This window comes from Anser brachyrhynchus (genome assembly GCF_964034855.1).
Source record: "Anser brachyrhynchus genome assembly, chromosome: 8".
NCBI lineage: Eukaryota > Metazoa > Chordata > Aves > Anseriformes > Anatidae > Anser > Anser brachyrhynchus.
Genome location: NC_137702.1, coordinates 12,230,543 through 12,253,264, shown reverse-complemented (window position 1 = coordinate 12,253,264; position 22,722 = coordinate 12,230,543). Strand labels below are relative to the sequence as shown.

The window sequence follows — 22,722 nt, the reverse complement described above, 5'->3', positions numbered from 1 at the left end:
TCTGCCTTACTTCAGCTGCAATTACACTTACTCAGACTCCTCTGACCTTACTCAATTTCTCTCTTTCCCTCTTTCCAGCCACCTTATCCAGGATGCAATAGGTAGAAAGATCAACAGAACTCAGCTGAATTTTGCACATAGCAGAAGACACCACAGTTACTGTATTTTTAAAAGCTTATCTGCTTGGGGAAAAGGAGGCAATTAGGTTGGTTATTAAAATGCTATTTATGAATAGAAGCACTCAGTAAATATGCCTGTGAAGGTGATTAAACTGAAGCAAGAACAACAATTAGACTGAAATGCACCAAGCTATGGTTTGGGCATTTCTAGCATTTTTATAAGCACAAAGTAAGGAGTTGAAATAGATAGCTCTCAGAGAAACCATAAAGTTGTCTGTGCTACATGTATGACAGTATTTTCTATACTATGGTAACTTTTATTCCTTGAGCAGTTATAGCCTGAAAGCAACCTCAGAAATGTCTCAGAATTGTCTGTAAATGTGTTTTGCGCAATTATTTATTTATTTGCTTTAAGTTAGTAATCTTTTTCCCTGACAGCCCTTCAAACACAGTTTGGGATCTGGGCACTGGGAACAAACCAGGACATTCTTAAACACCATGTGTGCTTTTCAGGACAGAAAATATGGTTGTGCAGTGTAGATGCTTTCTGCGTTGTGCACAGATGATCTTTTTAATAGAATCCAGAAAACAAGCCAGATGGCAGTTCCTTTATTTTTCCTTGCATAGAAAGTTATAGAGCAGAATTAATTTCAGCATTGTGTGGGTCTACATAGAAAGGTCTGTGAACCAAGCATGCCCATGCTTGCAGGATTTTGTACATGCATGTCTGCATCTTGTACTATGTAACTGCATTGACGTGTCTTGCAATGGGTTTTGTAGGCATTGTTTAGAACACTAGAGGCTGATAAAAATTTAAAATAGTGGTTTCATTTCAGTTTTTCAGCTCTTTCAGAATCATGTGTTGAAATGCATTACCATTATTCAACTGGAGAAATGGTAAGTTAACAGTAGGTTTATACTCCTATACACACTCTCATGCCTCTGCACTTCATTTGATTTCTAAATTGTCTTTAAAATGCTGTATACATTTGAGAACAGTTTTGTTTGACCATGCCCAAACATTTACATAAATGCACAACTGTAAGCCATACTTCTGTAACGGATTGAAAAGCGAGATCCCTGCAGGAATCACTGGAGAAGGAAGCCTGAGCAGTGATGAGATGATCAGCATTTGATTTGTCTGTGCCAGCCAAATAGTTATATTTTTTATCTGAATATTGCCATGAAATGCTGTCTTTCTACTACAGGCAAAGATCACAGACTCATAAAAGTGTCTTTACAAGAGTATGTCTCTTCTCTAGAGATTGGCCTGGTTTTTGTCCTTTTTTCCTGCCCCCCCCCCCCCCCCCCCCTTTCCCTAAAGGCTGGTCTCCATTATTGACTAAAGGAAAACAAATGTAATCTGGTTCTAATTCTGTTGCTGAGTGTCTGCAAAATGAGTCCATTTCCATCTCTTCTTTCAGCAATCAGGGATTTCTGTTCTCTGGTACCACATCCTGGAAACGTACTGAAAGTGAATAGATCTCATGGTCTAATGTCCCTTCAAATGGGGATCGGTAAATGTTAAAGCAGGGCTGAGTTGTACGTAGTACTAAGCCAGAGCTAAGACCAGATTCAGCTATGAACTTATCATGCATAGAGAGGCTGTGCATAGTGATAAGGACAGGGAAGTGTTGTATATGGAACAATTTTGGGACAAAGCCTGGGATCATCACAAAACTCAAGTGTCCCTGCGTATAGATCTTCCACCTCTGTCTGTCAGAGAGCTCTGTGAGACCTGTTTGACTTTTATTATGCTTTCTGTACTAATTCACCTTTGGACTGAGGACAAACATAAAATATGTCACCCAGGAGACTAATTAATCCATAAAGTTATGAACTACAGAAAATAGAGTATATAATGAAAGCGTCTTGTCCACCGTAACTAGTTCTTTGCAATAATGAGCATAATAGATTTTTTGCATTTTTTGAGTGTTAAAAAGCAGTTGTTTTTTTTTTTTATAAGAAAAGGGGGAGATGTTTCTTGTGGAAGATAACTTCTGCTGTGTGTACTCCACTGTTATCTCTGCTTTACCTCTTTCCATTAACTTTTTAAAATAACATGCTATATATGGGGAAATGCATCTTCAAAGTGTGGGTGTTTTGTGTGAAAACTTGTATATGCTGTGTAATGTGTTCTGAAATCAGCATTTCCTAGCACTAATTTCACTTGCAAGTTATTTAAAATAAGTTACCTTTTCTACTTAATGAGGATTTCTGCCTCATTCAGTGATTGAATTGATAGTGTTTACGGTTTCAGTTCAAAGTTTCTGAGGACATACTTCTCTTAATGTTCAATTGTACTGTGTCTTCTTCCCCCTCAAGTTTTCGATTGTTATTGTCGTTCTGTATGTATATACATACAGCACACTGAAGCCTTGTCAATACAGCCATGTCTTTTTTGTTAACAGGCTTACTAGAGATGTGGATTGTATCAGCAGAAGTTACTTGGTAGCATTGTTTACAGGAGTACCTTGAACAAAATAAGCTACACCAGAAATGGGCTGTTTCTGTAGAATAACAGCAATGCTGGCAAAGCTCTAGCAAAGATGCTTTTTCTTTCGGTATGATTTTTTTTCACGCTGCTCGCTAATTCATAGCTTTGGTGACACAGCTCTGTGGAGACCAGGCAACCAGGCTATTTTATTTGGGCAATTCATGGCATGTCATACAAGTTCCTATGTCAAAGCTGATTAATTTGAAATAGCACGTGTATTTCCTTCTGTGCTTGAAAATGGACTTACTGGAATAATGCTGTCATATATTAAATGTTTGACTTGGTCCACTGGTTTTGCATGTAGCAGGCATTTTAAGTTTAGGCTGTGTGCTTTCTTTACATTTGGTTCTAATGTAATGTTACTTACTTCCTTTGTCAAATGCTTTGATTTATTTATTTACCAATGAAGAGTACCACTAAGCATTACATACTGCTGTTTGGTTTTTGTTAGCTCCTTACTATTTTTGTGTTGGTTTTCCTGTCCAGCTTATGTTTGTAACTCAAAATATTATGGCTTAAATTGTGATGATATTAGGTTCCCCTTACCTCCCCCTCCCTTCATCTTTCTAAAGCAAGAGGAATGATGAACAGGATTGTCAGTATTGTTGCAGTGCATGTTAGTATTTTGTAGAGCTCTTACACATAACCTCCTTCAGACTAGTTCCTATCTTTGCTATTTTGTTTGTTTGTTTGTTTAGAAGCTTTTCTGCACTTGCTTTTGTTGCATATTACTATACAGCTGCTTCTTCTCTGCAATATGATTTGCAATGGAGCAATCAGGGATAGCCTTTTAGTGTTTCATACGCTGCTTGTCTGGAGATGTATATAACCATATTAAAAAATAAATGCTGTAGTGAGAAATGTTCCAGTTTTGTCCAACACAAAGGAACATTGAGTATTAGTAATGTCTTCCAGTTTTGGCATTGTGTGCAGCTTGACTACAGCAAGGATAGAAGGAGGGGAGACTATAAATGTTATCCCCTTTTCTCTATTTGTTAAAATACAAACGTAACCTACGCTCTTGCCTTAAAGTCACAACAAATGTTTTCCTTATGAATTTCATTCATTCTGCTATTAATAGACTCGGATCATGCGTGTTTGGATTGTAACTAATAGGCTCTAGCCTGATCTAATGGCCAAAGTGAAGTCAGCAAAGTTCTAAAACCTTATACCCTGCTAAATATGCATTATTCCCTTTATCTTCACTATACTTAAGGAAGTATCTGGTGTCCTAAAAGCTATTGATGTTATCTTAATGGTTGTCTGTCTTGGCAGTGTAAAGAAGCTGGCCGATTTAAATATCATTGGGCATCTCCTGAAGGAGATAAATCTGCTCTGAGAAATCAGAAATTATTAAGATGGCTTTCCTTGGCTGTTAAAAAGGGTCCAGTTTTGCTCTCCATCTGAGCTAAGTGCTTTGACGTTGCTTTCAGTAAAATGAAAATGCGGTTACTGTTAGATCGTGTGGCTGCTTGGCACATGCCTTTGGTCTGCGTGGGCATATTGTGAGCGTGGCAAGACTGTAACTGTGCTTCAGTGTACAAATTAATGTTCATTGTATACAGTTTTTTTTTTAAATTATTATTTATCTATTTATTTATATAGAGTCTAGCCCTTGTGTCCTGGTTTTGGCCAGGATAGAGTAAATTTTCCTCCTAGTAACTGGTATGGTGCTGTGTTTTGGATTTAGGATGAGAATAATGTTGATAACATACTGATGTTTTAATTGTTGCAGAGCTGTGCTTACACTAAGCCAAGGACTTTTCAGCTTCTCACACTGCCCTGCCAGTGAGGAGGCTGGGGGCTCACCAGGAGCTGGGAGGGGACAGAACGAGGAGAGCTGACCCAAACTGGCCGAAGGGATGTCCCATACCATGTGATGTCATGCAGAGCAATTGTATGGGGTCTTGGGGTGGCTGGCCAGGGTGGGAGGGAGACCCATCTATGTCATATATGTCCCATATATGTCATATATTGTGACATCTTCCTCTGGAATTCTGCTTGTAGCCCTATGGTGATGGAAAAGCTGATGATGCGTTCTCTTAACCTCTGTTTCCTGTGTTCTGATGGGTTCCTTAGGTAACAATCTTCTCTGTTATGCTGTGCTACCATAGCTTTTTTGGAAGTCTTTGAAGAGCGACTTTGCAAAACCAGCTGTGGAGCTCCAAGTGGACTCATCACCTGGATCTTGTCCACTTGCTTCAGAAAACACCGAAGGCGTGAATAGATTGGCGAGGCATGCCTTTTACAAAAACTGCACTGATTTTTAGCCAAGATAAGGTAAGTCTTTATGACTGCTAATTCTCTTCTGTTACAGCTTTCCATCTATTCATCTGGAATGTGCTAGGGTTACTTGTCTGTAGTTTCTTGTCTTTGTGTTCATGATTTCTGAAGACAACTTCCAACCAAATTACTCTGCAATGAGTAACGATATTGCATGTTGATCATCTGTTGAGTAGTTTCTCAGGCTTGCTCTGGTGTTCAAAGACAACATAAGAAACATTCTCACTTTTCTGCTGGCACTGCAAGAGTGTGTCCTATTAGAGCTGTGCTCTCTTGTACGTGGCTCTGGGAGGGATGCCACAGAAGGGAAGGAGATGCTGGTTTGTGGCCTCTAACTGCACATCACAGTTCTTTTCGATACTGTGTTTGCCATGGAGCCTGTTCAACATTCAGCTGGGATAAAAGTCACCATCTTTATTTCCACTACGATACTGAAAGTCCATCCTTACTGTGGTTAAATGACATTTGATGTTGCAAGTTTTGTTGTCGTTTTCATTGTAGAAAATGCTTTAAAATGTAGCAGTTATAACAGATATTCAGCATAAGCAGAGTTATTTTAGAGACATTTTATCAAACATCCTTTGAAGCTTTTATATTTTTCAGCTTCTGTCCAGAGAAATCTCTCACCGTCTTAGGCTTTTGTCCTTTCAGATTTCCCTGTTCTTTTTTTTTTTTCATTTTTCTTTTTTTCAGGAGACTGTGTTCTTCCAAAAAAATTCTTTTTCCTTTCTCCTTATAAAATCTTGTGATGTGTAAGGTAGGCAGTAGGTAGCTGGAAGCTCAGAATTGATCAGTATTAAGTAATGTACCAGAAGTGGAAACCTCATAGAACCTATAAGGTTTCTGTACTTTGTTCTTTTTTGCACTACATTTTTCCATCTTACAAATACTTTAACTGTTTCCATACCTATTAGTTTTTATATCCCTAAGGTATGTTTTTAATATAGATAGAAATTGCATTTCCTTGCATCAAATAAACAATTTTCATTATTCAGAGGTGATTTTCAGAATTTTTCAAAGAGTTTTTGTGGTGCATGCAATAGATCTATAGAAAATTGAAAAGAAACTTCTGCAGCACAGTGTTTGCTGTTGAGCCACAACTTTCCACTCTGTCAGCTTCAGCCCGACTTTGATCTTCCTGTTTCAGGGGAATATAGTTAGACAGCACAAACCATGCTCCACTGCCCATTTGCTAGACTCCCCTCACTTCATCCCCTCAAACTTACTGGCTGGGTAGTAATCTCCTTCATAAAAGTCTTGTATTTGGAATGTTCTTCCATCTGTTTTTCTGTTGTTGTGTCCTTGCCTCCTCAGCCCTATCTAGATTAAAAATCACTTGATTTCCTAAGAAGTTTGCTTGAGAAGTACTGTAGAACAAGACCCAGGTAAACACATCCTGCAGAATTTTATCAATTTATACTTCTGTTTGTGTGTTTGTGTGTAATACATGAAACATTGTGTGTTCTTTGAAGTCGTGGTTCCTGACACAATTGGCTAGAGCCAGAGGTAGTTTGTCAGCAGACCTGAATCTCTTCTAAAAACAGGGTGCTAAAGCTGTAGTTCATATGTTCTTATTAAGTTATTTAACTTAGTGAGTAGTTACTTCTTATTAAGTTAAGTAACTCCTTTTCTCGGTTCTCCTCTCCAGGAATAGACAGTATTAACCTGTTGTTCTGAGGTGCTTTAAAACTCTGTATGGAAGGTTTTCTCAGGGGCATTGTGTCTTATTTTGTGTAGTGATGCTGTTAGCTGGGTATTTTGCAACTGTGTTGTGCCAAAATAACAAAAACCGATGGTGATATTTTTCCATTCTTAGTTGCAGAGATTTTCTTTATCATTCTCAGCTCTCATTCTCATTTGCACGTGGCATGGCTTAAGAGCTATGGTTCTTCAAGATGAAAAATAGCTACTCTGTTGAAGCCTAACATAAAAGGATATAAGGGGTGCTACAAGTACAGAGCTGAAGTAACAGATCTTAAAACTGCTGATCTCTGTAAACACTGTTTTGCAACAATTTTTAATATATAAAATGATGCACAATGAAGCTCATGAATTGATCAAATTATAGTGAGGAGTGTAAGATGACAGCATAAACTAGAGAATCCTGGTTGTACTACTTATCTTTGGCCTGACAAGATTTCATGTTGTAAATCTGTTTGTTTTATAACTAGGCCATAAAACCTTACTTCAGGCTGAAATGTAGCACAATATGATATAGTTGAAAATTTTGCATTTATAGAAAAATACATCAGTGATTTTTAAATTAAAATTGCAGCGTTTTAGAAATAATTTTTTTTTGCACTCATAACTTGCACTTTCTGGACTGGATTTATATTCTCTATAAATCAGCGATCAATCCTATTTAAAACTTGCTGTCTTGGCTTCATCAAATTCCTTCTTCGGAAAGTCTTCTATATGCACGTGTGACTTACTCTTAGAAAAGACATCTTCATACCTTTTTTAATTATGTTGGGGACCATGCTGAATCAGCATAGGAGTTTGATAAGAATAAAGTGAGTTTTGAGTTTGTTTTGGTTTTTAGAAGACTGGAAATGTTTAACGGTATCAACAACACATAATTATCAACAAAACTGAAGCAGGAATATTTATGATCCTTAGTTTCACTCTGTTGGAAGTTAGGAGATCTAATGTCAGTTTATCCCATGTTTCTTCAGAGTCTTAATATTTCATCTGATCTATTTTGTACTGACCAGTCTTTCAGACAGGAAACATGCATGTGGAGCACAACATATTCTTGAAAGTGTACATTGTCCTGCTGAATACTGTAAGTAGATCACAGTAATCTATTTTAAAATGATCTCTATATATATAAAAATAACGTGACTAGCTTAAAACATCTAGCATACATATCCTGCAGCCCTTCTCAACTGATGTAAAAACTAACAGCTCTACTTTATAATGACAAGATCCTTTTATTATTATATAATAAAATAAGAAAAGGATGGTGGCATCAGAGTACCTCCTGTGATCTGCGTCATCTCTTGCAGTCATATTAGAAATAACCTGTAAATCAATTTGACAGAGTTCCTCAATTTGAGTAATGCATGTTGGCTACATGCCCCAGTACACATGCTGAAAGGGATGTGCAAATTACCATTAGTTCAAAAGACAATTCTGTAGAATTTTTGTGAAATGAAGTGGAAGGAATGAAACACAATCAATGAAATAAGAAGAGTTAAACATCAGCTGGCAAGAGATGGGTTACAAGTAATTGTCAGTAGTAGAGCTTTGCATTCACTTTGTGTGCTGAATCATGTTTCTTTTGATGAACTTTACACCACAAGAGGAGTTTAAAGGTAAAATAGGTTATAGTTTCTTAATCTGGTCGCGGGGAGCACAGCAACAAGGAAAATGGCTCTCTCAGACCTGCTCTTCAGGTCCACACAGTATTAAAGGGGTAAACAAGGCATTTTACTGCACATTGTCACTAGAGAACCAAGGCATCTGCTGGGCAGCTGCAGCTATTGCTATGAATTTTGGAAAGAGGAAGTCATAATGGGTCATAATTGGGTTTAATTGACACGGAGTTTGGTCCCAGTTCCATGTACTGCCTCTGAGGTTGAGCTTGTTGGGCTTAGATGCTTTAAGGTAACATCTTTGTTTTAGCTTTATTTTTCTAATGACAGGCACCTTTTGTCACCTAAATTATGTTGTTTCATGCAATAACTTCTTCAAAGTAATCAATAGAGTAATTAGAGATTTAATATTTGTGAGGCAAAAGGAAAAATAATAGTGTAACTGAAATGTTCTTTATTCATAAGCCGAGTATAACCCAGTAAGACACAGTGTGAGGTTCCATATACAGAGCTAGCATTGCCCACCCCCTCGCGTTTGCCAGGCTTTAGTACTTCACAAAGAAAATGCCAAGTGTAACTTGGCTGTTTGCAGGGGCACAATTTCATACTCGTGGAAATCCTTCCACATCTCACCTCAGTGTGATCCACGATCTCTGAGATCGGTGATGGTCTTGGAACAGTGGAAGGCATAGACCATACAGGTGTAACATTACCATCTTTTTGGCTAGTATGGCTGATACTGTAGTACCTGGTGGTGCAGCTTCTTGATTTCAGAAGTTTGGTCACGTTGTTGCAAGCCGTTGTTGCAAACTGTTGTTGCCTGTTTTTGTAGCTTGTTACCTCAGGAAGGTTGCTCCTTCAGCCTCTTACAGGATGACAACAGGCAAAACAAAACGCAACCCCTCTAGCCTTAGTTGGTCTTCTTCATTGAGAACGCGTTGCTATAAACAGTCATTTTTTGATGAACTTTGCCCTTCTTCCCCCACCTCTGATTAAAAACCAGCAGTTTGATATCACAGCAGAAAATTCACATTAATATCGAAAAGAATTTTCACTACCATTTTCATATTAACATGAATGTAAAGTTAGCTAGATCTGCACATGGGACCATTCTTGCTGTTAAAGGCTTTATGCTGGAACGGAGCCCAAAATTTTTAAAAGAAATGCAACATTTCCAGATCAAATATTAATTACATGCTATATAGAATCATATTTTTCAAACAAATCCTATAAATAAAAAGCTAGGCCTTTCAAACCATCAGCAATATTAATTCTGGATTTGAAAGATTATGAAAGATCAACAACCACAGAACTGTGAATTAGAAAAATACTGGCCTAGGTTGCATAAAAACCTCCATTAAATAAATACTGTAAGTTTTCACTATGAAAATTCAGTGGTGTTGTACTTTAAAAAATCATAATGAATTAACCATCCCATTAATGATACTCAAATTGCTTTTCACAAGTCACATACACACACAGGAAGTTAGATGGCCAAAAAAGGCTATACTGGATTAATACACAGTTCAATGGAAAGCACTCGATATACTCCTTCATAACTTCCTGACTGTTGTTGCAGTTATCAGCTGCAAATTCTGTTACCCTTCTCCTCTAGGTTGTCTTGCTGTCCCAGGAGGTCCAACACACTGACGGCTGATACAGGAGGTGATTGTGATTGCGGTCTTGTGCGCTCATCCCTCAGACCACTGGTTTAATCTCGGGGTGATTTACAGTAAGTGGTTCTGGTTTCCAGTCTGGTTGGAAAAAGTGAATATTGAATGTCCGTGCCCAGTTCTCAAACACTCGTTTCTCTGTGATGAAACGATGATGACTGCCCTTTCGTCCCCGCTCATGTGAAATGTACATTGTGCACTCGTCGGGTCCCAAAGGTTCATAATAATGATAAGGTACTGAAAGATGATTAGGATCCCTGTGGGAGAAAGAAAATAGATGGAAGCCCCAGATGTTCTTTACTGATTGAAAAGATATTATCTTTAATAAGCTGATGGGCTCAAATCCACTTTTACTCCCAGCTAAACCATATTTCTAGGTATCTGCATTTTTCTTGAATATTTAATACATCAGAATGTGACAAAGGCTTTTCCTTTGCTCCTTCTTTTAATCTCTTCCTCCCAGTTAAACAAAAGACAGCAGTAGCTCAGAAACAAGGGAGAGTGCTGCAGGGCTGTGTTACTACTCTGAAATTTGAGGCAAACTGCTTAAGAGATTTATATCTTGATAGTGATTTGTAAAAAGCTTTGGAGAGGTATTTACTGAAATGGCAGAAGAAAGGGAAGGGAAAGTTAGAGGGGAGGTGGTTATCTGTGTCACTGCAGTTCAGCTGAACACTCGCAGGTGCACCAGGATGTGAGCACACAACTTCAACGAGCACATCTGCATGCCAGGTCACTGATACAGCCCACTGCTGCTGGCCTTACAATCAAACATCAAACGCACAGGTGAGTTATTTTGGATTTTATAATGGCACCTTTCACATATCCAAGCTAAAAACTAAAGTCATTCACCCACAGTACCCTTCTGCCCTTGTGAGCCCATCAGTGTTAACCAGTAGGAGATGCTGTACTCATGTGGTGACACGTAGGTTATGCTGAAGACCCATTAGATAGGTAGGATAAAAATTATTTCAACAGTTTTAACATCAATGTTTTGGTGTTGCATTCTGTAAAAGACACATATGTATTATGTTTATAATGTAGTAAGCCACAATGGTTCATTCTTTTCTGTCTTATTCTCTATAGTAAACTATACCCATTATGTTTTGCTTTGAGCACAGGCTGACAGGACCTCATCCAACTGTCTCTGTCATTAACTCAAAGAGAGATAACTGTCCCTGACAGAATGACCCAGTTGGACCTATCTCCGCAGTTACTACCAAGAAACTATTTTGTAGCGGCAGAAAAAAAAATAACAAAAAGTTGATCAAAACACTGCCATTTAGTAAAGCCTTGGAACTGCTCTATATTAAAACCTGAGCTGAGTAAGAACCACCGTACAGAGCAAAAATTCAGAGCTGTCATGGAGATTCAGGGCTGTCAGCTCTAATATTGAGTTGATTATTTTCATTTTGAAGAGCTAATATTTAAGCTCAATTTCAATTGAATGCATCCACAATCTGTCAGCGTTCTGTCTTGGTCATTATTTTTACTATGTAATTCTGTCACCTACGCAGTTCTCTAATTCTTCTTATTTTACCATTATCCACATTGTATATGCAGTGGTAATGTATGATATTACTGCTGTTTTCCATTTGTACTGTAGATTAATGTTTTAATTCAATCAATCTAGCTTCCTAGTAACACAACAGGGTGATCAATCTTACAACAACAGAATAACAATAAAATTACATTTTTGGAATAAGATGGATTCTAAATTTGCTGTATATATTCTCACTGGAATACATAGGAGAGTGAAAAATCTTTTAATACCTCACTTACAGAATGTGTATCTTTAATGTAAAAAAATACACTTTTATATATATTTAATACATTCTTTTTAGCTTTCACTATTAGATCTCAATCTTCAATTACATTTTCTTATAGTTCTTTTTTTATATATTGGAGCTTTTATTATAATTTCTTAAATTAATCATTTGTTTGCTTACTGTAAATCTAACAAGATACATTTGGATGTGATTTATGCTTTCTTAAGAACTACCGAACAAACCAGCATCTGCCTCTCATTTAGACTGTTCTTTTCCACACTGTAGCTGGATTTTACTCTTGTGTTCTCAAGGGTAAACCTATATTGCTTGGTGGAAATTTACGGCTTTAAAATTAGGATTAGTAAAGTTGAAATCTTATTTCGAACTGACTTTGAATAAATGCAGTCACAATGGAAATAAGTTAACTGCTAAGGCCCCAGTACTGCACGGAGACCCTGTTAAGGCTGCTGGCCCTGATGCCTCTTCACAGATTTAGTTACTGTTCCCCCCTTGTTGTGTTTTTTTTCTTTTTTTTTTTTTTTTTTCAGGCCTGAGTTGGATTTGCAGAACATGAACTAGAAGAGCAAAAAAGCAGGAAATAACTCTTTTTGCGTCCCATCCCTATTCCTTTGCTGTACACTGAAATTAACAATGGCTTGTTGTGAGAACTTTGGAATCAGATTTGCCTCAGAGGATCTAAAGGAATGCCTTCTCCCTGGCTCTGATGATGTAGTATTTACCTAGGGTTACACTTTTCCTAGTCCCTCTTTGAAGCAACATTTTGAAGCCTGTACCTTACAGTAAGTGCTTTCTTATCAATATTCTATATCAATATATAATTATATTATATATAATCATTTTTATGATATTAATATATCAATTATGATATATAATATATCAATATTTAATATTTATTATTGTTTTATTTTAATATATAGTATATTTTGTTTTATTTTATAAAAAAGTATATTGTTTTGTAAAGTATATTGTTTTATTTTAATATATAGTATATTAATATTTATTACTGTATTATTTATTATTATATATTATTATATATATTTATTATATTATTGATATAATATATCAATATTTAATATATCAATATATTAATATATCAATTTTATGATATATAATATATCAATAATATATCAATATTCTACCAATGGATTTCTTTAGCAAAGGATTTCCCTTTTGAAGACAGGGATTCCACGTTACATTAAAATTCCAAAGTTAAAACTAGAATATCCCAAGTGGATACTGAAGTATCCTCCCAGGTACCCCTTAGCTTCGGGCTGTAGTGGGTCGCTGTATTTTGTGCACTGCCCAATGGGTGCTGTCAGGAGTTGCGTGCAGTTGCGTGCAGGCTCAGGGGCTGAACCAGAGGCAAATTCTAATACAGAGCCCAAAATGCTGATGGCTTTAACCAGCTCCAGGATTACCCTGCAGCAGACTGAGGTTTTTGAGGCTAAAAGTCCAAATGTGTTTGGCTTTATGAACACTGAAAGGCAGTTACGTACTTAGCACTTTTTGTCTGAAGTTTTTTCCCCTTTGTGGGAGTTCTGGATTCCCCCAGATTTCATGCTAGTAAGGTTTGGATTTGTATGCTGGCTTGGGTAACTACACCATAGCCGAAATTAACTGTACTGTGTTATCTTCTAACTCTGCAATTAGCTTGTGTCACCAGCGAATGAAATGCATGAGTAATTTCTATACGGAAATTGCTTGCCACCTCATTTATTAACATTAAAACAGATGCTGTTTTATCACTGACTGATACTGGACATTAATCAGTATTTTGTCAGACTTCACATGCATATTAATATCACAGCTGGGAGGAATCTAGGGAAGATCCTTTGTAAAATATACTCTACTTCCTGCCTAATAGCCTGCCAGCACAGCAACAGTGTAAGTGCTTGTACCCAATGTCAGTCATCTACTGTTTGCCACTTCAGTGCACATTTTCCCACAGATGGTATCCACCCACAGTGAAAGCTGAAAATACAGCAACCAGTGTTTGCCTCAGAAGAAACAAGACAGAAAAACACGGCCATCCCATTCCATGTTCTGGTCAGCCTCTCCCTTTACATACAGAGTGATCAACCTACTAAAGCTATATGAACTTAACTTGCAGTGTCAAGAAATTCCTGTTTTCAAGGGTGAGTAAGATGTAATTAACACGTTGAGTGATGGGCAGCATGCTATGACAATACTATGAAGGTTTCTGGATAACTTTTTGCCTTTTATTCCTAGGATCCCATTTCCTTGACAGTTTTCCAAACCATTGTTATTAAGGTAATGAGGTGAAATGTGTGTATAACAACTAAAAGGCATGGCTACCTCCCATACAGTTTATACAATCCTATGAGCATCAAGCCCTCCATAAGCCCCAGCAAATCTAACTAGCAACAACTGCTTCTTTGCACTTGATTTAAAGCAGTTGAAAATGGAGAGAGGGAGGTAAGAAAACACTAGATTTAAAAGCTGTACCCAAAGGAATAAATTAAAGGATTTCAAATGCCAATTTTCAGGCAAATTATCGCAGATGGGAAATGGCCTGGCAGTCAAATGAGGATTCTTCATAGGAAAATGATCTGGTTCCATAATTGGAAGAAAAAATACTCCTATCAGTTAAAGTAAGGCTCAGAATTAAGCTTTAAGTTTCTTTGAGTTCCAGAAGGCCCATGAAGGCAGGGAGGTAAGAGAGGGGAGGTTAAAGAGGGTTCTTCAACACCTTGAATTTTCCTTGTGTGTGAAAACCCAGAGATACCTACAAGGACCCAACCTGCTGCAGCTAATCCGACAGACAGGGCTTGGCATTATTACAAAATGCATTAAGATTTGTCTGTGTCCTTCCCACATATACTGCTGAGCAGCCACAAAGAAAAGCAGCAGCACTGCAGCTCCTTCAGGAATTGCGGTGCTATCTGAGCTCCACAATCTGGCTGCTGATGGAGGGAGAGTGGCAAGAGGAAACGTCGATGTCCCAGTCAGGGGTGAGTCCTTCCATGTGCATACAGCAGATTGCTGAAGGCTGCTTAGGGAGGGAAACCTTTCCTACCTGGGGCACTAGTTTTTACTCCAGTAAAGGCCAGGAGTGGGTTCCTGGGCACTGAAAGAAATACAGCAAGATGACTGGTTTGGTGGCAGAGAGCGAGAGGTGCACACTCTCCAAAACATTTGTAATGTGCATGCAAACACAGGCTTTCATCTTATTCTAGAATGTGCAAGACAGACGTATGTAACAGCACGAGAGCAGTATCAAAGCCATTAACCCTTAGAGCAGTGTAAATCTGTAGCCAAGTAAAGGGATTCAATATTACATAGAGCTTTGCTGCATGGTACTAGGAATTTATAATAATCAGGTCACCAATTCCAGTTCAACTATAAAATCAATGTCCAGTGAAAGTAAATAGAAATGAATCTAAAACACGTTGTTGCAATTAATAGTGACAAATCTTTTTAGTCTCTAGTGCAGACTGCTTCACTAGACTATTTTTCCTGCATGGGTGGAAAGCAATTTGGTTAATGATCTTAAGCTAATAATTTGTAGCAGATTCAACAGTATGATATTCATGATACCTTTGAGGTGTCCTTCACGTTACAGATGTGATACTAATTTAATTCCACAATAGTGATCACCCACACTCATTACTTACTCCAGAGATTAAAACTTAAAAAATAATGGGTATCTGCTGGAGTTGTAAATCTGGTAGGTTTTTTTCTACATTTGAGTAGAAACCAGAATACTTATAAATATATTTTAAATCTTAATGGTTCTTCAGCTGCACAGCAAATAAGATACACTTTGACCTATACCATTTCATACATACATGAGAGAAGCAGGGTGATTTTTGTTGCCTCTTTTATAATTTTTTTCGACGTGGTAGATGTGTGTTTTGTCTGAGTGCAAAGCAGGGAAATGTGGCTTAAAGTACAGCTGTTTACAGACTATTTCTTTCTTTATGCTATTTTGGTTTGTTGTCTTATTTCTTTGAAAGGAAGCACTGTTTAATGAGCGGCTGAAGAGCAAACTAAGTTTAACTTCATTTATAGCAACAGGTTCATTTCACAGATCTTCATGGATAGCATCTTCTAGGCATGGAAACTACAAATTTCCCCTTCGTTGTCTGGGGAATAAACCACTTAAGTAAGCACATTTTATATTATTTTGATTAAGAAATGACCTTCTAGCATTTTTATGACCAAGTGAGCCTTTAGATTATGATTTGTTATCCAGGCTATAAGCATTATTACATTTATTGACAATAGAATTGATCGCAGCACTTAAATGTTATAATTTAATATTACATCCATTTGATTTCAGGGTGTCAATTCCGTGAAAGCCTTTTGTATGGTCTCAGTTACAATTTTAGTCTCTCTCAAAGAGATGATTTTGTTTGTTTGTTTTTAAAACCAAGCATATGCACCTAAACTAATCTGATTTTGACAAGTAAGGAAGCTGGCCTGAAAAGTTAGCAATTCAATGTAAAGCAGTGCTCACTCCTAACTTCTCCATTTTTAGATCGCTTATTTAAGAATTACTTCCATGTGCCACTGGAATGCAGCCACTTCTGCAGTAAGATAGACCAGCCACTTACAGCGATGCCAGGGACATAACCATTTCAGAACAGAAACCGAAGAAGTGTGTCTTGGCAAAACGAAATGACAGGGGAACTGAAACGCTGTGCTATGGAAGGTATTTATGTTGCCTGGAATATCGGATCTAGTTTGTTATTTTCCTTGGAGAATTCATGATGAAATCTGGCAGTACATCACAGCATTTATCATCTGTATTTTGTTATAATTTGTAGAAATTCTCACAAAGTGGAATTTAGTGTTGACATTTTAAACTCTAATTTCTTCAGGGATTTCGACTATTTTGTGCCCAGGATAAATGCAGATTTTTGAATGATCCTTTTTAGTGCTCAAAAGAAAGTCAAAGCACTCCTATTCTTTGTGATAGATGAGCTAACCTGTCACTACAACAGTTCTCTCCCCTTTCCCCTGAAAGGCATCTTGAATTAGTCAATGAACCAAACTTCAGTGAGATTATTACATTTGCAACAAAATTCAGGCAAGTACCTCTCAGTGAGAGGGCCTTGTGAGCAGGGGTTGAAACGTTGCACTGATGCCACGTTCCAGACTCTTGACTACCAGCTCCGTGCATTGCTGGATCGATCACTTGGCAGTGCAGCTGGCCTCAGGCCTAGGCGGGTGGGCACACAACCACATTTTTCAGAAGGCCAGAGTACTAGGCCTAGTTATAGATGGACAGATGATACTTAAATCAGTGTAAAGACTGTTGGTGTAAAACACATCTGTATGAGCTCATACCAAGTTAGTACTTTGCATCATGTGAATAACGAGGGAAGGGGAGGTCTGTTTCCCTACCTCTGTGACCCCTAGTAGGAAACCCTAACTGGCACCTCAGGTCTGGGGCCTGAATAGGGCTGGGCATGATGTAGCTGGAAAATCTGCACAAGCTGTTACTGTGTACAACAGCGTGAAGGGGGTCACAGCTTCCACTGACAGAATGTGTGTGCTCTTTCCACCACTTGTAGCCCACACCCTGCATGACCAAAATGGGTGATTACAGGGCTGATTATCTAGTCTGCAGGCCCAAATTCTGAGGTGGTTCTGTTGTTGTTGTTTGTTTTGATTTTGGTTGGTCGGTTGTTTTTGGTGGGGATTATTTAGGAAACCAGTTAATTGGCAGACTGGGATGTATGTGGTATAGGTACAATGAGCTTAACTTTAGTTGTATAGAAAGTTAGTTTAGAAACTAGTCACTGTAATAACTCCATTTCTCTATTAATTGTGGCGGGAACCTTTAAAAACAAGTTAGAAGTAATATTTTCCAGTATTCCTTTTTTCAGATTAATTTCATGCCAATTATTGCATTACTTTTAGCTGATAAATATTCAGAGACTAAAAGAAACCAACAAGATGGATTAATTCTCCCACACTACAAACAAATTTTTTTTTAATATTTTATATAACATAATTAAATGCTGTTTGTTGCTTTCAGAATCAGATCTTGGGACATGTTAATTAATTGCTTTAAGAGGACGGAAAACATGTTTCAGAGAAAAAATTAAAGACTCAGATATTTATCTGTAGTGTTCAACCTTGTTGACTAATAATGGTTCCAAAATAAATCCTACCTGCAGAAATCCGGTGGCACCATGCCATAAACATTTATCCTGTCACAGAGCTCTAATGCGATAGTCATTGTGAACCAGCCCGTGCTAAGCCAAGTGTTGGATATCTTCCTGAAAGCAAAAACATAATTAAGTTTCTAGGCTGCCAAATAATTCTTGAGATATCTGAAACAATTTCTGGGCATTTCTTTCATTCTTGTGAAAGGTTATGAAAATTGGGCAACCAAGACTCGCTTGCTCATTCATCTTTTAACGATTTTACTAGTGTCTTCTGTCAGTGGACTAATTACACAGAAACTGCCATTGCTGTAATTAATTTTGGGCACAGCAATGTTAATATTTAGCTGACCTTTTGGTAAGTTTACCTTAAGTTACTGAAACTTCATGTCCTATATTTATATTCTTCTGCTAGTAATGTACTGGGAAAACACCACCCATTGGTAATCACTTAATGGAATTTGTACACTAAATAGTCAGGAAGACATCACAGGGGATAAAGAGGACTGCTTAAAATGCTACAATGCGCCTGTCTGCCGCAGTAAGTGATGGCCTCAAGTGCTTGGTCTCATCACCTTTCCTCACACCTTGGTCCACGGTTTGGTTTCTAGAAGCTCCCAGCCCCTCACCATGACTGCTGGCAGGAAACTTTGTTGGCTGCAGCTATGCCCTGGGAAACCTTCACCTAGGGCCTGCCCCCCCCCCCCCCCCCCCCCCCCCCCCCGCCTCTCCCGAGTCCCATTCCCTCCTGGTGGGCCCTTTTGAATTTGACTGCCAAGTGCTGCAAGGGAGCCCTCCAAGGCAGTTCCTTTCCTGGCCTTGTCTGCAGGTTGGGAGACATCTTTTAAAAGAAGCACAAACTGATCCCAGCATTATTTATGCAAAATTAGCCCATATCTTCACGTAATCTCTCACAGATCTATGAGATTTACAACCTGTGCTTAAATTGCACTGTATCATGGGTTCTTACCTGCAAAATGGCATCAGTAATGCTGCTTCTTTCTAGCACTTGCTCATCACTGCTGTTCATTGTGTAAGAGCTGGCTGCTACAATGGTTATGGGTTGGCTGGCATATGCACTGAAAGCCCCGATCCTGTGTTAAGTTCCCGCACTGTCCCTATGCCTGGGGAGAGCTGGCTGTCTTGGAATGGGAGGACCAAGGACATGCCGGTGAGGAGCACATCTTAAAGATGCAATTGCATATTTAGGGACAGCCCTGCAGGACCAAGTCAGGCACCTCTGTTAGAAATGGGGTCACAGTCCTCAGCTCTCTTCTGGAGGTGGGTATTTGTCCCTGATGCAATGCATTCACAGGTCTCCTTTGAAATACTACTGAAGAAGGAAAGAGCAGGTCTCCCTGATGGCTACTTACTCATCTAGAAAAGTCGTGCAGGAAGAAGTTCAAACTCAGCAGCGTTTCAAAAAGATGGGCTTCGATTCCTGACTTCAGACTGTCACAGTGACCGGTGAGTCTCTTTCCATCTCTTACTCAAGCTGAGGCATTGCAAGAGCTAAGTGTGCAGGCTTGTGTCAGGTAAAACGTTGTGAGCCTTTAAGGTTTGAGGAGTGCCTTGTACTGAGGTCTCCTGTTTCCTCAGTGAATTAAGACTATCGCAAATTAACAAAAGAAGTGGTGGTATCCATGTCTACTGTTAAAAGGGCACTTCTAAACATAAGGGTATTCTTTAAACAGAAATGCCTAGAGGATGCTGGGGAGCCTGTGTACTTTGCCCTGTCCTTTGCTGGTTACCTGGTAATGTGTAAGCTTCCAGAATGTATGCCTTTACTGCTCCTGATGTGCAGGCTTTCAGGCTAAGCTAGCATTTGGAGAATAACTCATTTAAGCATCTCATTAGTTCCAATTATGGGGCTTTATTCTTATCTGCATTTGCACTTAAGCTTTTTTTTTTTTTTGGCGGGGGGAGGAGAGGGAAGAGGAGGACAATTTATCACAATGTAGTAGCTGGGTCATGAGCTCAGCAGAGGCCTTCAGGCATGGCAACAATACAAACCAGTAAATAATTTCTGGCTCAAAATTATTAGGGAAGGGACGGGTAAGGAAAAGCCTAAAAAATTGCTTTCCTGCCACTTGAGAGTTTCTGAGCTTGTGAATCACCAGGTAATTTAGGAACATACTCAGGCTAGTATTTTGGAGCTTGAACAAGGCGTTGTTCTAGGTGCCTAAGACCTTGCATCCAGAACTGAGGGAGCATTGCACTTAAACCACGACCTAGGCTCTGCACACATCAGAAAGCTAGCTAGACTGTGTGCTGGGTTAGATTTCTTTTTGCTTACACACACTTATTTTGCAATTTAGTGTTTTCAGTAAAGCGGAGAATAACTGAATTTAAGTAAGCTAAAAAGCTGAACAATAGAATAAAGATTTAAAAGCATACTCAAGTACTACTTTGGCCTCTTTAAATACCATGTCTGTAGGACAGCAATACAGAAACAGGGTTACAATGTCTTGCCTTTTCATAAACGATCTGAACAAGATTCCAACAAAAGAATACTGTTTTTATACCTAATCAGCTGTAATGAAAGAATATGAAGAACTGTCATGTGCTTATTAGGGGAAATTATCAGATATTCTTTTATATGATGAACTAACACACTGTGCTGATAATTCTGTAGTGCACACTAAATTACAATTAAAGGCCTTTCTGCTCCACCAAAATCTCATTTATAATCTCTATGGAAATACTCTTCCTGCAGTTATTTCATTTATGCTTCCTTTATCTAATTACTATAATATTGGTTCTGAATCATATTTTCTTAATGTACCCTTATTCAATTATAAAGTTATTTTCAAGTACAGTTACTTTATAATACCAAGTATATTGCTCTGCAGCCTTTGTCATTCACTGTACTATTTAATTGGCAATGTTTTCTGAAGTTTTTCCTTCTTTTCAAAATCAGCTTTTTATTGTAAAGCACAATATATCCAATTACCTTTTTTCTCATCATTTTCAAGACAGAAAGGAATGGTTTGATTATTGCACCCTTGCAATCAGATTTCTCTCTCCTTTTGTTTTTTTTGCAGGCACTGATGGTGAGAGCTCAGCAGAAACCTCCCAGGGAACAGCATCATCCTGGGCACAATGTTCTGCTCCTGCCGCCACAGCTACATAAGTGTTCTTCCCTTATAAAGTCTTTCCTACCCCTGTTTCTTTTCATCTTTCCCTCTTTTCCTGTGCTGCCTATTCATTTATTTCCATCTCCCATTTTAACCTTCTTAGTCCTTCAAGTATGCTGTATGTAGCCTCTAAAGCAGTGGCTCCTATACAGCAAAGCCTACAATTTCTTAAATGCAACAGGCGCTGCTCACGAACGAGGCTGAGTTTTGATAGATCCAAGTGCCATTATTCATGCTGGGAGTTCAGGGTGCCCACGACTGAGCCCACTATAAACTTGTTATAACATCATTAATGTCTCAGACTCCTTGAGAATGTTTCAGGAGCCAAGACTGGGCCTGGTGCCTGTGCAGAAAAAGAAATGCTTTCATCCCATGCTTAGCTGTAGGCCGCCGCCTGCTCCAGATCGGTAATACAGAATTAGAAAGCAGCAGCACAGCAAGAGTCAGGAAAGGAACGGGACCCCAGCTCCTCATGGCAGAACCGGCCAGCTCTTCCTCAAAACTTGGGACTGCGAGCAGTCCCACAGTGAGTCAGCTGGGGCAGAAGGAGGCAGTGTGCATGCCTTGGCTGCAGCCTCTGACCCCTAGGGCTGGTGGTAGCCATTTACAGCTTTACCACAGCTTTGTGAATTTTAATGCCTTTGTAAATACTGGCCATACAGATAATCCTTTGCATTTTTCTTGCTTAATTCCCACAGATTATAACCTTCTCACTTTGCTTGGCTCTGAGTGAACAACTCTGGCAGAAAATCACAAGCACTGTTTTGGGGATGAAGAGGAAAGGACCTTTAACAGTAAGAAACTGAACAAGTTACTGCGTGCTTTAGTGTTAATGTGAGCCAGTCAAGTATTTGGATACTTAGTTTGATCCACTGTAACTGAACTGTGCTCTGCAAGCAAAGCACGTGGGATATGACAAAAGACAGCAAACGCCAACCAAAGATGCAGTCGCCATCAGCTAATAGGATACAAGGGTTTCCTGTGCCACTGGCTCCGCCTCTGTTGTACAGCCCCGAAGACAAGTCTGTGCCCTCGAGCCCTCTGTCCACAGAGGATTGGCTTCAGGCTGTGGTGTATATGTTTTTGTAAAGTTAGAGAATTTTACCATGAGTTACTGCACAATAAGCCCACCTCTTCATTTGTACCGAAGTGGGGACCCTGTTCCATTTTTTACAGCTGCATATTTAATATGTAAAAAAATAGGAGTTCATTAACAATAAATGTGTTTCTCTCTAGGAAGTCTTTGGCTTAAATGCCCATTTTCAAACATTATATATGAAAATACTCAAGTCCTGCAGTGGGTCACTTATTAAAAATTTGATTTGAAGATCAGCCTACAAGTCATAAACAGTCTCATAAAGATGTAACTATTGTAATAACTTTCCTTTTCCCAGTTGGAAATATAAGATGAACTCCTCTGAAGCACCTAATGTATGACTAATGTTTATTTGTATTACAAGAAGCTTTACAGCTGCAATGTTCCAAGAAAGCTTAAATTCAATAAACAGCTATTATAATTCATAGAACGGTGACGTTTCCTCTGTAAGAAAACATAACCTATCCATTCTGATTTTTCAGAATCAAAAAAAAAAAAAGGAAACTTTCAGGTATATTACCCCAAAGTGAGATTTAAACAGCTCCTAACTCCTTGGCTATATATACAGTACAGCCAGACTCTGGTATTCTAAGTTGATGCGGCAATACTCCACAAAAATTATTTTGATGCATAATTTTTCCTTACATTACAAGTGATGTTATTTGGCCTGTTA

General features: G+C 38.5%; 1 protein-coding gene and 1 long non-coding RNA gene across 3 annotated transcripts in view; one reads left to right on the top strand and one right to left on the bottom strand.

Moving 5' to 3' along the window:
- The first annotated feature begins 4,902 nt into the window (after positions 1–4,902).
- LOC308198683 lies at positions 4,903–22,474 on the top strand. Its single transcript, XR_013954103.1, has 8 exons — positions 4,903–7,684; positions 9,832–9,948; positions 10,572–10,675; positions 12,207–12,458; positions 13,628–16,354; positions 18,232–18,357; positions 19,132–19,283; positions 20,861–22,474. It is a non-coding gene; the product is annotated as an uncharacterized lncRNA (long non-coding RNA).
- ST6GALNAC5 (ST6 N-acetylgalactosaminide alpha-2,6-sialyltransferase 5) overlaps positions 8,656–22,722 on the bottom strand; it is a 72,001-nt gene continuing 57,934 nt past the window's right edge. For both annotated transcript variants that reach the window (XM_080601509.1, XM_080601510.1), the window contains exons 4-5: positions 17,823–17,930; positions 8,656–10,146 (exon numbers count right to left, since the gene is read on the bottom strand). In XM_080601509.1, the coding sequence (XP_080457635.1) occupies positions 9,915–10,146; positions 17,823–17,930 (340 nt within the window). In that variant the 3' untranslated portion in view covers positions 8,656–9,914. The remainder of the gene's footprint in view (positions 10,147–17,822; positions 17,931–22,722) is intronic.